This window comes from Dreissena polymorpha, chromosome 8, assembly GCF_020536995.1.
Source record: "Dreissena polymorpha isolate Duluth1 chromosome 8, UMN_Dpol_1.0, whole genome shotgun sequence".
Classification (NCBI taxonomy): domain Eukaryota; kingdom Metazoa; phylum Mollusca; class Bivalvia; order Myida; family Dreissenidae; genus Dreissena; species Dreissena polymorpha.
The window spans coordinates 18,098,264-18,116,392 of NC_068362.1; the positions used below are offsets into that span (position 1 = coordinate 18,098,264).

At 33.7% G+C, this 18,129-nt stretch overlaps 2 protein-coding genes and 1 long non-coding RNA gene across 3 annotated transcripts in view; 1 reads left to right on the forward strand and 2 right to left on the reverse strand.

Moving 5' to 3' along the window:
• Window positions 1-18,129, forward strand: part of LOC127841634 (flavin-dependent L-tryptophan oxidase RebO-like) — a 138,482-nt gene that overhangs the window by 45,640 nt on the left and 74,713 nt on the right. The gene's annotated exons all lie outside the window — the stretch shown is intronic.
• Window positions 9,912-18,129, reverse strand: part of LOC127841636 (neurogenic locus notch homolog protein 3-like) — a 47,157-nt gene continuing 38,939 nt past the window's right edge. Inside the window, exons 15-16 of the mRNA XM_052370626.1 lie at window positions 13,143-13,304; window positions 9,912-12,933 (exon numbers count right to left, since the gene is read on the reverse strand). Of these exons, the coding sequence (XP_052226586.1) occupies window positions 13,299-13,304 (6 nt within the window). The 3' untranslated portion in view covers window positions 9,912-12,933; window positions 13,143-13,298. The remainder of the gene's footprint in view (window positions 12,934-13,142; window positions 13,305-18,129) is intronic.
• Window positions 17,687-18,129, reverse strand: part of LOC127841648 (uncharacterized) — a 1,470-nt gene continuing 1,027 nt past the window's right edge. Inside the window, exon 2 of the long non-coding RNA XR_008031195.1 lies at window positions 17,687-18,129. This exon is cut by the window's right edge and continues 370 nt beyond it. This is a non-coding gene — a long non-coding RNA (uncharacterized LOC127841648).

An 18,129-nucleotide genomic window follows, 5' to 3' on the forward strand; every position in this document is an offset into this window, starting at 1 on the left:
ACCTCTGAAGCGTGCATACAGCTTCCCATCGAACGACCACGCTCGCTCCACCGTCTCGGGGTCCTTATGCCTAACGGACGCTAGAACTTCAGCGTTCAATTTTGTCAGGTCTTCATTCAAGAAAATACCGGAACCTTTGAGTAGCTTTGCATTTCGCATTACATCCGATTTTGTTTGGCGCCGTATGAACCTGACGATGACCGGTCGGATCTTCTCTCGGTGATGTTTCCCTATCCTATGCGCTATGTCTATATCCTCCTTTTCAACGCGCCGACCAAGCTTAGAACTTAAAAGGGACGACACCTGTTAAGTCAACGCTATTGAGGACTGAAATTCTTCGTCTCCTTGTAGACCCGTAATTCGCAAATTGTTTCTACGGCTATACTGCTCGTGCTCATTTAAAATTTCTGCAGTACGCTTTTCTGAGTCATTCAGCTTTGTTTTCAGGTTTTGTAGCTCTTTGTCTTTGCTGTGTATTTGACAATGTAACGATTCAATTTCCTTTGTCTGGTCGAATATGTTGCATTCAATGATTTCCAACCTTTTGACGACTGAGCTCAAAAATTTATCTTTGACTTAATCAAACGTTTCCTTAATTATGGTACGAATAATGGAAGTGTCATCTTTCGTAAGGACTGTAGACAACTTGGAACTAATCTCTTCGAGCCGCGATTCTATTGAGCGAATTGATAAACTTCCATAGATTGTTGCTTGAGACTTTCCTGTTCAATTTTTTTCTTTTTCTAGTCTTTCTTGGACTTCTGCCCCTTTAAACTTTCGAATATAGACGAGTCTAATGAGCTATTGTCTGTTAACTCGCTCGCAGTAGATGAATGCTGGCGTTTGTTCATGATTTCACAACTAACACGGGATTAACGGGACAGTATTCACAATTAACCCTTAAACACTCTTGTTCACTTTAGCTACTGTCACGGTGAACTATTAACATGTTTACTGATGCGTCACGGAGGCGCCAGACAATGACAATGACAATCACAATGACCTTATGCGTGTATACACATATAATGTCAATATCCAGAGTCTTTCTCACACCCCACCCGTCAATAGAAACATACAAAAGCTTGAGGAAAGGCCTTCTAAAAGTCACAAACCTCGTTTTATTTTTTTACATGTCACATCCTGTTCAATAAACTTCACATCACTCACAAATGTTATTTGTGTGCCTCACGCGCGTTTTTTTTTTAGTTTTTAGAATTACATTTTAAATTGATGCTCACTCAAAACCGGAAGCGGATTGTCTTCATTATGAAACTTAGTCAGAAAATTGGTATTATTGTTTTTTTCAGACAAGTTCGAAATTGGTACTGATAGGTGGGGCAAAAATGGCCGCCATGGGGTGGAGCAGTTTTCTCTTTTCGTTTATAATGTAAACATGTAAAAACTCTAGAAGTTGCATTTTTATCCCAATCTTCATGAACTTTGGTCAAAGCGTATGCTTCCTTGATACTTTTGTTTTGTAAAATGGTTCTTGTTAATCAGTATTAAAAACCAGGTCGGGTAATTTTCTATATATGCTCATATTAAATACTTGGGAAGATCTTAACCTCGACTTGAAGTCAGCCTTTGTTATATAAATGTTCTGAATTATTTGCACACGAGTTTAACTCGTCTTTAATTTCATCTCATTCCCTCAGGTGTGCGACCCAGTGCCTCTTAGCCCTCTTATGTGTGTTACTTGTTTTTGTTGTTTAAGGACATATCACTTTCTGAAATAGTCAGAAGTGGTTAGAGTAATGTCAAATAATAATTCCTCATATAAGAATTCTATATTAAGTTTGAACCAATATGCAGAACTAAAATATCATATACTTCAGTGAACCATGAACCAGTTCTAATGAAATCTTTCAAAAAGAGTAAATAATCACATGATTTCACCTTATTAACCACTTTCTTCTTGTGCGTTGTAAGTCCTTATTTATTTATTTTTCTATAAATCCATTGACACCAGCTGGAACCTACACTACTGTAGAAGATAATGTTAGAGTATGATTAAATATAACACACTAAAAACACTGAAAAACAAGATCATTTTTTGTAAGAAAAAAATGTAAACAACTTGAGTCTAAAAATAGTTGGGAAAAGTATGGATGACCAGGATGACAAATATAAATTTGATTGAAACTTTTGGAAACAGTGTAAAATATCACTTTAACAAACACATTGATATATCATTATCTTTATAGTATTAACATACGCTATAAAATTAAAGGGTTTTTATTAACATGTTTCCAATATTTATGTATCTTTCATTTTTAAATTATCATTTCTGGCCCACCATACTTTTTAATTTCCCCAAACACTATAGTGGTGGGGACATATTGTTTTTGCGCTGTCTGTTGGTTTGTTTGTTTGTTTGCGTCAAACTTTAACATTTGCCATGACGTTTGCAATATTGAAGATAGCAACTTGATATTTGGCATGCATGTGTATCTCATGAAGCTGCACATTTTGAGCGGTGAAAGGTCAAGGTCATCCTTCAAGGTCAAAGGTCAAATATATAGCTTCAAAGCGGCGCAGAAGGGGACATAGTATTTCTGACAAACACATTTTTGCTCAAGTGTACTATTTTTTTACTCTAGTTGTAAATTTTTTCTTGCACAAAGGTATCCGTATTTCAGTGTTTCTAGTGTGTAATTTTTAATAATACTCTAACATTATCTACTACAGTAGTGTAGGTTCCAGCTGGTGTCAACGGATTTATGAACAAAACAAGAAAATAAGGACTTCCAAAGCCCAAGAAGAAAGTGGTTTATAAGGTGAAAACATGTTATTATATACTCTTTTTGAAAGATTACATTAGAACTGCTTCGTGTATCACTGAAGCATATGTTATTTTAATTGTGCACATGGTTCTAAACTTCATAATACAATGTAAATATAAGGAATTATTGTTTTACATTACCCCACTCACTTCTAACCTTTTCAGAAAGTGATATGTCCTTAACTTTGTTTTCATTTGTCTTACTTTTTCTGAATAAATACTGAAGAACAGTTTGAAACTCATTACCTGTTATGTTGTTTTATAAATCATCTTTTTAAATTTGATATTTAGAATTAGAGATTTATAATTTAAATTATCAGCTACTATGCGAAGATTTGAAGGTCAACTTTTGTTAAATCTGAATAAAGTTTTTATTGAATCGTATATTAATGCTCACCATTATGTATCTGCTTGATACTTCACTGCAGCTATTAAAGTGTTATCTTGAACGCGCTTTCCGGTCTTATAAATGTAAGATGTTTAGTTATCTCTAGTTGAAAATGTGCATGTTTTGTGTGAGGAACTAATTTGCATATAGCCGAATTAAATACCAAAACTAACCTACTTACATCGATGAAGCGAAGAAAAGAGCGTTTCAATTCTTATTCATGCAATTACGATTATCATTCTGCATATGTTTTCAATGGTTTGGCTAAAAGACAATATAATTTGGGATATATATTCGTGCATGAATTTAGTAGGCGCCCCTTTTACAATACGCCGTTTTGACTGTGTGCATGTCGCACATGGCATAATTAAACCAAGTTGTCCCACGCTCGATTTCCTCATGCGCTTCATGGAGGCAACTCGCTTCATTGAATATTAAAGCCCAGTCAAATGATATACTATAGCCAATCAGAATAATGTACACTAGTGAAACATAGGGCAATTGTAATTATGTAATAAACTGCAAGAAAAATAAAAGGTTATTAAAGTCAATCGTTACTTAAATATTCGCCGTGCATTTTTGTCGTTTTACAATGATGACTGCATGTAAAATTGGCGATTAAATGCATAATTCGCTTTCAATAATCCAGTTGAGTATATATATATTCGGTCAGACCATAGACCCATCTAGTCAAAGGGTACGTGTATCATAACTCATATAAAACTATACCGGCTCGTAAACAAATATTTCAAATTTTTGAAAATATTTTGGTAAGTAATGTGCGATGTGGACATAATATGGAAATAAAAGCAAACTACAACCTTACTAGCTTTGAAGACTGTTCATGTTTTGGTATTATTGACACAGCTGAGTAGGTGATTTCGCTTAAGTGCAAATTTTGACGGACAATGAAGAAAGACCGATCACATTGACTAGCCCTAAAATTGATCTACAAATAACCCAATTTTGTGTCACATTTGAATAATTTTCCATTTCCTCAAAAACGAATTATTTGACCATTAAAAGAATCTAATTGCAGTATGAACATTTATTTCAAACATGTACTATATACACTGGAGTTTCAGGAATAGAAAATCAAGTAAGAAAGTACAAAATAATCATATCATATATTTGCGACAGTGTTAATATTAAATATAAGATTTACAATAGTCGTTTTGTTTAATATATTGAAGTTTGAAATAAAATGTTAATAAATCTTTTAAAAGAACCATATTTTAAAAGGAACATTCCACAATTTACGAGGATTTCATAACTAAATGACCACCATGTTTTCAAACAATTAGTAACGTCTCATTCATTCTTTTGCAATCTAACAATGAAATGAAGAACATTGTGAATCTGTTTTTGCCAAGTTTGCAATGTCTGTAAATGTGTACAACAATATGAGTGAATTTATTTTAGCAAACAAAATAACAACGTTTAACTACTTCAAGATCAATTCCAATAACAAGAATATCAATTTTTGTTGCTTATCGAAACATTGTAAATAAAACTCGAAACGAAACTTACTTGAACTAAACTAACTTCACAATAAAATGTGCAAAATATAACCAATTTTTAAGCATATATTTGTGCATATGTAATTAGTAACCATCCAATATTTTAGTGAAGGCAAAGAACAAAGAAGTCGCACTTTCAATCGAATCAGGAACTGGCAGTTGCTCCCGCTGCATTTCACACACATGTTCTAGGACGGGTATGAAGTCATCTTTACACTCAAACTGCGGTTTCTTTACAAAGTATCTCTCTTGAATACGATCAATGGTTTCCAATTCGCAAGGAAACCGAAATGAAAAACCTCAGCGCCACTAAGACACAAATCTGCAATATAAAAAAAAGTTGTGAGTCGTTAAACACACGTTTTGCATGCATTAGTTAAAGAGAAATATCTAAACGAATCAATCGAGATTTAAACCATCTAAATGCCCATAATATCCAACGAACACATTAATATTTATTGTTTGCAAATGTTATTTTTACCTTTATACCAAGCATTCCTGATGTAAAAATGGACTGTCTGAGGCCTTGCGTGTTTCAAAAGAATATACCAGAAACTAAACATCTGTTCGACGCCGTAAGTCATGGACCAATGTTGCAATAATGTGATGATGTCGAAATTCTATGACGACATGATATGGAAAAGGTGTCATGGCTTAAAAAATTAACTCATTGTGTCGACTAAAACTATGATGGCAAGTCATTTTCACAAGTACATGACGTCAAAAATTATGTAGATTTGTCATCTTAGATCATGTCGACCAAATATATTTTCGAGAAAAGCCGGAAAAATTTACGTCGAGACTTCAACTTAATGTCGTTATGACGAGTAAAATTAAGGTGGGAAAAGCTACAAAACTATGTCGACATACCATGTTATTTCACAGTAAGTCGGTATAAATTATTCCGGCATTTCCACATTATTGGGGTGTACCATATACGTTTCCGTAATGAATGTCCTATTCTTAAACAGTTGTTATAATGAATTTAAAACGTTATATGATCAGCTGGACGTTAACGTTTAATTTTCATCAACTGTGACGGATCTTGAGCATATAATGGGCAAATAAGTACATCTTTTTGCTTCAACGTCCTGGTTTAAATTGTTTAGGACTTTGAGACCATAGGGCCAGTAGTTTGTGGTTATAGGGTCTTAATGAAGCCTAAAATGTTCGTATGTTTCCGAAATTCGTTTTGAAAAAGATAACTTATTTGTTAAAAATAGTTTAAAAAATAAATAAGTAACCAATTATACCATTTTGATATCTTTTTAGAATTGATGCACATTAGAGAAGACCCAGTTTTGTTTATCAGTGTTTGCTGTACAAAACACAATTTGCACGTTTTGAGCAATGCTAGGCCTCTGGTACTATCCATAGTAGCAGACAAATAATTGTTTTGTAAAAAAGTCAAATATTTCCATTTAATTTGCTCGATTCATGAATGGTAGAATGTTAGAATGGTAAAACACACCAATTTTATCAAGATTCCAAGATTCCAAGATTCCAATAAATAATGATATTTTATACCATTCCTATTGTTGATTTCACATTCTATAAATTTTTGTTGCATAGGTAAACAAAGTGTGTGCGCGCATACTAGTGTGGGGTTAAACACCGTATAAAATGATGTATTCATGTGACTGATCGAAAAAGGTGTTTATTGAAAAACGTGGTGGGGAATACATTTATGTTGTATCATATTCATGTAGATCAGTCACTGAGTATGGTCAATGAAAGTGCATTTTCATATAAAATGCTCTATAACTTCAGTCTCTGAATACATTTTAAAAAATGACCAGAATGAATGAGTTTACGTTTCATCATCCCCTCCCGCACATACTCCCTTCTCCACTTCGTTGCTCAATAACAATCGTCTATGACAAAAATTCGCACCCCCTTTTCAAAACCCTGGCTACGGGCCTGATTTGGCACAAAACATCGTCTGGTGAACCTCCACAAAGATTGCTCAAATTATGCCCCGGGGGTCAAAATTGCCCCACCCAGAGCGAAATGTGTTTCCCTTATATGTTTAAAGTGAAAATTTGATAAAATCTTTTCCTCAACGTTTCATCTTGGCATAAAACGTCATGTAGTGGACCTCTATCAACATTGTTTCAATTTGGCGGCAATCACCATTTGTGGTTTTGAAAACCGGTCGAAGACCTGGTGAACAGATGTTTTTTGTAATTTGAAAACGTATCGAACACCTAGTGCATAGCTATACATTATAATGCTTGAAAGTCCGGCTTTTTACTGCCACAAACACCATTTAATTATTCGAATACCTGGCGAAGATCTGGTGAAGAGCTCTGCATTGTAATTTGAAACCCTTTGGAATTCCCACTGCACACCTATGCATTACGCTACTTAAAAGCACTGCTCAATACGGCGGTAATCATCATTTTCTTATTGGAATACCTGGCGAACACCTGGTGAACAGCTCTTCATTGTAATTTGAAAACGTATCGAACACCTGGCGAATAGCTATGCATTGTGATGCTTGAAAGCCCGGCTTTATTCGGCAGCAAACACCTTTTAATTATTCGAATACCTGGCGAAGATTTGGTGAAGATCTGTTTATTGTAATTTGAAACCCTATCGAACACCCAGTGCACAGCTATGCATTACGCTACTTAAAAGCACTGCTCAATAGGGCAGTAATCATCATTTTCTTATTGGAATACCTGGCGAACACCTGGTCAACAGCTCTTCATTGTAATTTGAAAACGTATCGAACAACTGGGGTATAGCTATGCATTGTGATGCTTGAAAATTCGGTGTTTTACGGCCGCAAACAACATTTCATCATTCGAATACCTGGCGAAGATCTGGTGAAGAGCTCTTCATTTTAATTAAAAACCCTGTCGACCACCTAGTGCATAGCTATGCATTATTATGCATGAAAGCACTGCTCATTGCGGTGGATATCACCATTTTCTTATTTGAATAGCTGGCAAACACCTGGTGAAGAGCTCTTCATTGTACTTTAAAAACGTATCGAACACCCAGTGCACAGCTATGCGTTTCGCTACTTGAAAGCACTGCTCAATACGGCGGGAATCACCATTGTTTACTTGAATACCTGACGAACACCTTGTTAGCAGCTCTTAATTGTAATATCAAAACGTATCGACCCCTAGTACATAGCTAGGAATTATGATGCTTGAAAGTCCGGCTTTAAACGGCCGCAAACAACATTTCATTATTCGAATATATGGCGAACACCTGGTGAAGAGCTCTTCATTTTAATTTAAAACCCTGTCGAACAACCAGTGCACAGCTATGCATTACGCTACTTTAAAGCACTGTTCAATACGGCGGTTATCACCATTTTCTTATTGGAATACATGGCGAACACTTGGTGAACATCTCTTCATTGTAATTTGAATACGTATCGAACACCTAGTGTATAGCTATGCTTTGTGATGCTTGAAAGTCCTGTTTTTTTACGGCGCAAACAACATTTCATCATTCGAATACCTGGCGAAGATCTGGTGAAGAGCTGTTCCTTTTAATTTGAAACCCTATCGAACACCCAGTGCACAGCTATGCATTATGCTACTTGAAAGCATTGCTCAATACGGCGGAAACATCATTTTCTTTTTATTTGAATACCTGGCGAACACCTGGTGAACAGCTCTTCATTTTAATTTGAAAACGTATCGAACACCTAGTGCATAGCTATACATTACAATGCTTAAAAGTCCGGCTTAATACGGTCGCAAACAACATTTCATTATTTGAATACATGACGAAGATCTGGTGAAGAGCTCTTCATTTTAATTTTAAAACTTGTTGAACACCTCGGGCACAGCAATGCGCTACGCTACTTAAAAGCACTGCTCAATACGGCGTTAATCACAATTTTCTTCTTTGAATACCTGGCGAAGACCTGGTGAAGAGCTCTTCATTTTAATTTAAAACCCTATTGAACACCCAATGCACAGCTATGCATAAATCTACTTGAAAGCACTGCTCAATACGGCTGTAATCACCATTTTCTTATTTGAATACCTGGCGATAACCTGGTGAAGAGCTCTTCATTTTAATGTTAAACCCTATCGAACACCCAGTGCACAGCTATGCGTTACGCTACTTGAAAACACTGCTAAATACGGCGGTAAACACCTTTTTTATTTGAATTCTTGGTGAACACCTGGTTAACAGCTCTTCATTGTAATTTGAAAACGTATCGAACACCTAGTGCATAGCTATGCATTATGATGTTTGACAGCCCGGCTCAAGTTGGCGGCATACACTAATTTTCATTTGAATACCTGTCGAAGACCTGGTGAACTGCTGTTCATTTTGATTTGAAAAACCTGTCGAATATCTAATGTATAGCTATTCGTTATGTCATGAAAAGCTAATGAAAATCTGGGGCATAGCTGTGTTTTGCTTTTTAACATCTTACGAACACCCAATGCATAGCTATGCATTTCTATTTTAAACAGCTGATGAAAGTCTAACATCTAATAGCCAACTTCACATGCCTCGTGAATTGCCATCTGTTGCCAAAACTTTATATATGTTAAAAAAAATAATCAACGAAACGAATAGTTTATTTTTAAAAACTATAATGAGAAAAATCGCGTCTGCGTCCACCACTTGGCTTTTTTCCGGGAAGGGGATGCCTCCGGACCCCCTAAAATGTTTGTCACATCCTTGGAGGGCTCGCCACGCCCATGTACATGGATTGGGTATGATTGCAGAACTTTATGAATGTAATGTATTTAGTCGCGGTGCGTTATACTATTTTCATACTATACAAAACGGTAAGTATTTATAAGTTAGTATCGCCGTAATGTATACAAATAGCTTACTTAGAAGAAATTCACCTTCGAATTTTAATGATGCTATAAAGGCAAATGTCAACATTTTGATTTTCAAATTGCGTGCACAGGGGCTGCCTGGTCGCTTTCCATATCAAAACAAAGCTAGAGACGTGTCAAGGAAACGGTCCCCCACAACTCATGTTTGGTTCCCCACAGCTACAGATAGTTTGTTCTATTTAAAGTTTGAAAGTATGGTGGGTTAGGCCACTATAATTTCAAACTATTAATAGAACACAATACCTTTTGTTTAAAAAGGTCTATTATACAGCTAAAACTTGTAGAAACTTAAATTCCTACCTAACAATGATCAAAACATAAAGGTCATTCAGCTGTGGAAGTAAAAGCGAAATCGGCAAAGCAGTTGAAAAGGAAAACATCAACACACATATTTGGGAATATATATTTTTTTAATGGAAAAAAACAACAGACAAATAGCCATAATAGGAAAAAACTCATGTTAGACTTAATCCCTTTTCAAAATGATCATTAAACATATACGCAATTAAAAAAAAGGGAAAGTTTAAGCGCAATCCAACCAGTAGTTAAAGATGAGTAAACAAATGGACAACATATTCTATGGTGAAAAATCTAAACAAAGCGACATACTTCTGACAAAACACTTCGAAGCCAATATGCCTCACTTCAAGACAATCTACGTATAAATTAAGTTCATCCCATGGTGCATGTTTGAGCAAGATGAACCCAGTTATTGAAGACGACTTAATACACACTCTCGGAGATAAGGAACATGCAATATATTATGCCCTTTACTCAGCTATGGCATATGTATTCAAATTTTATATTGTTCAGAGAAAAAAGGTTTCAAAGAAATTTAACGAAAACATAACCGTTAACAAAATAACTATTAATTTATATAACTAAGGGAGGCTATTGTGTACGCTTATTTAGCGTGTAGATTACTAGTAATCTGCCGTTTGTATTCGCAATTCTTAACTCAAGGTGATATAATTCCGGAAAAAACGATTCACTTAAAAAGTCCGCTTTAGTAAGAAATCCTTGATGTCTTCATAAACAATTTAGTTTTGGGTGGGATTGAAATACCACATTTTTATACAGCTATGCATATGTGTATGTGTTGAAAAATAATTTAAACAAAACATTAAAATGTATAAATATTATAGATCAATATATTAAGGTTCATGTAAAGTGTAAAAAGACGTATTCTTCACATAGAAATACTTCAATAAATATTATGGCAATAAATTCAATTTATAAGTCAATAGCCTCGTTAACACTTGTAGAACATATAAGAAAATGCTAATAAAAAAAAATATGATGCAAAATGTTGCTTTTGAAGAAATATACAGCGCATGCATGAAATTATCAAAATAACAAACGGAGTTAAATTGAACAAATTCCTTTGGTCAAAATATTGTATACACTTAATGTTAGGTACTACAAATGAAAAGTCCACACAACACACACCAACAATCCTAAAATAAGGAAAAGAAAAACATAAAACAAATGTCAAAAGTTAACACAATAATTGGGAACTACTTTAAGTATGGTGGACTTACCAGTGAACCTTCATTTTCAAAATTACTTATCTACTCGCAATACAGTACTCATTATAGTCACAAAATGACACAATTACAAAAAATAAACTATATTACCAAAAGGGAAAACACTTTGATTGTTCATTTGAAATATATAGGACTCGGAAAGACGACTAATTGGCTACCTTAAAACAAATTACAACATGTTTATGTCAGATCTCGGACTCCATACACGTTAGTTAAACATGTGGGGCATAAAACATCCGGTTTCAAGGAAGTCGACATAACAATATTTCAATTAACGATCTAGGCATAATATTGGTGGGATCGGAAAAATGAATTATACAAATGTTGGGCACACGCACATATTAAACCAACTGAACACTTACATTTCTATAAAAACCTTGTCATCGATGAAAAAGTGCTTTTTTATTGTCTTGTCATGTTTACTTGTTCAGGAAGCCATTATTTGCCGGAAGTATATTCGAAAAATATTTCGTTTCAAAATCGATCATTGATAAATTACTCACGATCCGTTTGTTCTAAAATTTGTATAATTTGTTTATGAGGTAATTTCAAGTTATGTTATAAAGTAAATATTTAATATAAGCAATATTTAACAAATTCGCAAATACGAATCAATACACATTTCTGACCAAGATGGACGACCGATGAAATTAAACCGGGAGGAGAGTCAATTATATCAAGATTCTTTTCAAATAGTGCGTTTCAAGTAAGTGTCATTGTTATGGAGATATTATGAAAATGATATATTTTCATTAATTTTATTTTATAAGATCATAACTCTTATTGATCGCATGCTATGCGCGCAGAAAGTTAGTATTTTTCCAAAATCTATAAATAGCGACTCATGGCATTGACATGTTCATTTTGAAATACGCATAGTGTCTTTGTGGGGCTGTATTGACGCAATTCAATGCTCGGAGTACCTTACATATAACTTGCATATACTGTTGGTGTTTTTATTTGGTGCATTTGTGTTTTTTTAATAAAATTGAGAATTTGCCATACCTTGCAATATTTTTGATAATAATTACATTATTACTACCATTTGTGAGTGTTTTTTTTTTAATTGTGTACAAATATGGAATAAAAATGTGATTATTGCAACCATATGTAAATTTCATTAACTTATTTTGGGTATAACTGATCATTTTTATGTTTTAAAATTTCATCTATATGGGGTCATTTTGGGACTTTACATGAACCTTAAGTATACATGTATTATCTCTTACAACTATGTAGTGCTGTTCAACACATGTGAATGGAATCTTTGAGAGGTACTTTATTTCATGACAAATAAATTTGGAACAAGATAATTTACTCTTTATTAAACTGTTATTGAATTAGCACGATGAGCTGATAAATTTGTGTACATAAATGTTAAGAAAATGTGTCGTCCAACAAAATGTGAACGTTTTTTTATATAAAATTTTAATTATAATATTATTATTGTTTGAGCGTAAATATATATACACATGTTATGAAATATTGCCAGCTAATGCTTATTTCGCACAAAACGTACTTGACAATTCAATGGACAGCAGCAGAAGGTTCGGAAACATAATATTGTATTCCTCATATTGGTCAGCATTAGATACTTGTTAAATTCTCCTGAACATCATTTTCGTCTCTTTCAAGGAAAAATAGAGGTCAAAACTATAATAAAAGACTGCAGCATGTTCGTAGGGGTAATTCCTTGTTCCGGGCGTAATGTATTGGCCATTCAAATTCACTGTTCCACAATAAGAACATCCACGATACCACCATCCTCCATGCCCGATAAGGGACGCGTTGTTAATGTCACCATTGTCATATGTTAAAAATCTATACCCAGCGTAAAAATCCATACCAAATGTATCTTCTAAACCTATAAAACGGTTTTATGTGATCATAACAATTCGCTAAAAATACACATAGCAATGCCAAAAAAATACAGTAATTACAAGTTGTTGAATTGGTTATGATCATAAAAATGGCAGTGTTCAATAGTAAAAACAAGAATCAATACACAAATTAGTATATTATAATTGCAATATAATAGGTACTTATGTGAGTCAAACGACAGTTCATACTTACTGATGTTTCCGTGTCCGCGGTCCACATTTAGCGTGTAATTCGGTGATGCCGACACCCAGAAATTAGAATACATTCCATACCCCGTTCTAAGTCGTGAATTCATCAACTCGATCCGCAGTTCAGATCGTGAGTAGAATGTCATGTTATGTATGTACTTTAAACCTACAGAATATTTATATATAACAATAAACTATGTTTGTTAAACAACTAACAGTTACTTGCTTGTTTTCAATGATGTCAACTCATGTACTTGTTCTCTTATTTGCACTATTTGCTAAAAGAAAGTTTTCTCATGAAACCTTTGCGTTTTGCTCCAAATTATGTTTCTACTGGATGTTGTTGGTTTTTTTGTTTCGGAATTTTTTTATTGATAGTTGTCATTTCCGTGTTTTATATTTTATATACGGTGTGGGGTATTTTCGACGATTCTGTGATTTTTTCAACAAATGGCAAAATAAATGAGGCAAATAAATATGAAACTCGTGTGCATTTCCATAAAGACATTTGTTTTAAATAGACTTTTATATATTAAACAAACTTCATCGGAAAAGCTGTTTACATGTTTACAATAGTAAAAATTGTCACACATTCACCAATTGTGTTCTGCGCATCGGGTGTGGTATTTTCGACGGTCGTATTGCACTAATAGTTACTAATAACAATTCAATACTCTTCAACAAAGTTAAGGAGCACGGTCCAAATAAATCATGAACGTATTTAAACTGTATTGAACTAGTATGAACAAAAAATAACAGATTTAAGAACTTATTTACAGCTTTATGTACACGTCCGCTGTCTATTTCATTTGTCCTCAGAGGTACACTTAGGGCAAAGGAGAGTCAACTTGCCTTAGAACTTTGATGGGGGTATAAAAAGTCAAATTTACCCATCCTTGACACAAATCACATAATCCCTATTTGACAATGGTAATGTACGAAAGTGCAAGGGGGATAGAAGACCTTGCACATAATGCACTTGTCAGACACTGCAATTTCACTGTCATCTGTGTCGGAGCTGACCACCACTTCAACTGGAGGCTGCTTTCGTTTCACCTTAAGACCGGGAGTACTTGGTACAGCCGAAGATGTGATATACTGTTCTACATCTGTAGAATGTTTTCTCTTTAAGTGAAACATTACTGACCATCAACTGACGATTCTCTTATAGCTTTGCCTCCTACATAGTTACTAAGGGTATTCATTTGCTTTTTCGGTTGAACATTTATTAGAATACGACCACCTTTTGTTTGAATAAATGATTAATCTGATATTTCAGGAACAACTTTAATCGAGTCTTAATTTTTTAAAGCTGTTGATGGAGCAAGATCTAACGGACATATCACATCTGGATTTGAGGAAAATACAACCGACTACCTGAAAGCTTCCTGGATATATAATGCAGTTCGCCCATTGTCAATTAAAGGGAAATTTTAATTTTTTAACTGTCCCGTGCCTATATATTTTAATTGATACAAAATGTGCTAAGTTTTGAAGCTGTTTTGGACAGACAACAATGGCTGTTAACCGAACACAGCACTTTTTACCGAATTAAAAAGTCATTTTAAGTTGATATTTGACGACATATACCTCTAAAATGTAATATTTCTAATAACCCAGGCGTGGGTGATAAAGTGTTAGGGACACAAAACATAATTAACTGGTGATTTAGAGAGGGTTTTTGTTTGTGAACTGAATGAAACCTAACTGGAAAACATTAAAATATGCAATTGACACTGAAAGCATGCTTATTATGTTTACATAACATATTAAATGAGTGTCCCATAAACTGCGGTAAGATACGTTAACAAATTTTGATAACACATATTTGGTATGAAATAATGTAAATTTAGTTTGAATTATATGTATATGACATTGGCAGTGGTCACATTACATGTTTATAATAGTAATAAGACTCATCGTTTGAGAATTAAAACACCACAAAATGACGAAATTTGAATTTTTAATTGCTGCGTACATTTTGTGTAAGATACGTTAACACTCGATCGACTAAATAATCCAAATAAACACAACTATGATATTCCAGGTTAAGTTTTTCCTTAGTAACCTGCTCTATAATGACAAGATATAGCACATTTATTGTAATTAGAACGACAAACATTATGATGGTAATACAAACTAAAAATGCTGGTAAGATACGTTATGGTAAGATACGTTAACATGCTTTCATGTTATCAGTTTCCTATTTGTTAAAATCCTATATTTAGATTCTTTAAACCACACACGTGCATAACTAACATTAGATAGACTCGACAGAACCATGTTTCTGGGTAATTACCATAGTTTTGTAAGCAGGTTGATTATAACTTGATATAAAGTTTGATTTTGGCCCATGGTTTATTTAATACGTTATAGATGGGATAAGTTACCGTTTTAGAATAATTGGTTTTGTGTTTCACATGATATTATACTTTAATCTTAAAATTTAAAGGTCTTGTTATTGAATAGATGTGCTGTATCTTACATTAAGTTAACGTATATTACACGCTCTATGTTATGTTAAGGGCACAATGTTTATAAGATGAATTTTATTCTGTCAGTAAATGCGTGCTTGAATGATATAACAAGTGTCAAAATTACATTACAATGTAAGTAAGTATATAGTTTGATAATACTAATACTCCATTAGGCCTTGTGTTTTTGATATTGTATTTAACGTATCTTACAATTTTGCTAACGTATCTTACATTTCTATCCGAACTCCACCATGGGTATATCATAAAGAATACAGTGATAGGGAAATAATTTGAATGTGAATGACCTGCAGGGACATGGTAAATTTAATAATTGGCCATGTTACATTAGTAGATGAGCTTGATACATTCATGGAATGCGCAATGACGTACAGTAGTTTGTTTACAACAAACTGCACAATCTGTGTTTCATGGAGAATGTAGACTTTAATAAACGAATAATAATACCATTAATGAGGACCGCTGTCTTTTTTTATTATTTACCTTATCTAATAGCTGTCACTTTGTTAGTACATGATCTTTTCTCGGCACTGTATACAGTTCAGATGATAAAAATAATCACACAAATTATGTATACAAAGAACTTGACAGCGAGTGCTCGTACTGTAAGATTTCATACAATTTTTATATTCATCACATTTATTTAACATTCATTGTGATCTTACTTGATTATACCGGTATATGACTACCAATACGCTACTTATAATGTTAGACTTCGGGCATACAGAGTTTGATAATGATCAAACTTGATTCTTTTACAAGATAAACAATGAACTAAAGCGATTTGTTAATAAGTACATGTACGAATTTGCATAATTTCTATTTTTTTCATTGAGAATGTAGACTGTGTATTTGTATTAATGGAATTTTATATATCAGTCACTGCAATAATAAAACATCGACTAATAAATTGTTTAAACAGATATTGAGCAACAGACTAGGCACGAAGTTGTTCTCTAAGAAAGATTCACACTGTAAGATACGTTAACTTTTTGTAGTGGCATACAATGCCAAAATATCAGTCCAGTATTGCTTACATGGGATGATTTTAAACTCATAATGCATAATGTATATATTAAAATATTGTTTTCAGCTTAAACTAGCAAGCATCTTATAAAAAAAGGAGTTTAGTTGACACTATGGTTAAATGTAAGATACGTTAACAATTTTATGTTTTTTTTTTCAGTTATTTAAGCAAGTTGTTTTGTTTAGATTTTTAAAACGATTTTACTACTAGAGAAAGGCAAGTCAGTCATTCATTGATATGTTTTTGTTCTAAAAAGTGCTTTCTGCAATGCATGATATACTTTTGTAAGATACGTTAAAAAGCATTGCAATTACTTTTACCAAAATATGAACCATTCTCTGCACACATGAACTGCAAATTATTTCACTGTAAATGAGATACTAATAGACTGATGTAATGACAGCAATATTTTGGAAGAATCTGTTTGTCTTACAAGTACACTATACATGACAGGAAGCCATCCTTGGTCTCGTTTATTTTACATATATTTATTATAACGTTTATGATAAATTATTCCTTAAAAGGCAGAGTCATACGGAAAAACTTATTATGGTTATTATAATATATCATTTCTTCACTCAAATGAATAATATATCTTTGGATAGTTGTCAATTTTGTAGTTTTAATTTAAAATGATATAATATATAACGTATCTTACAGAGTATATTATATATACGATTTTGTAGTGACTGTCATGTTTATTGAAAGCACACACAATGTACCCATATCCAATTTTTCATCATTCAAAGTCTAAAGTTTCAATTGGTTGCATCAAAATTTCACTAACTACAAGTTGGTTTTTAACTACTTTTAAAAATGAAAATGTCCCTTTAATTGACAATGGGCGAGTTAAGGTACGTGTGTACGCTCTTCAAGCAAACGCACTTATTTCATAACTTCTGATGTAAGTGCCACCCCTTTCACTTATGTGTCTCTGACAGGCAGAATGCCAGGCTTATTCTAGGGCCCATAACAACTGATATCTAAGGGCTCCAACAGATGACTACAATAAGGAGGCAAAACAAGCAGAATTATGTGTTCTCTTTTGCACATTCAATCAACGGCAAAGATTCGTGACTCTTGTGGTGGCAATCATATAAACCCGAATATAACCCCTGTCTCTCACTGGCAAATACTTCAATAAATGAATTTTATGGTCAAATACAACAGAATTTTAACATCCATTTGCACTGACTGTGCCTGCTGCTGCAGGGTTAGCTTCTGCTAGCAGGGAGTTCACAATACGCTAATCCGGAAACACAAAATAAGGTGGTGTATGATGTCTGACACCACTAACATATCTAATCAAAGTAACATTTTTTCAGAAACAATGTTTGGTGGCTTATGTTCAATATTCAGTCCATTATCATCGATAATAAAAATAAATTGAGACTTACTTGTCAAGTCATATTAATTCATTATTTTTATCAGTTATTTAAGTAATTGTTGATATTCGGATGTGCGGTCAT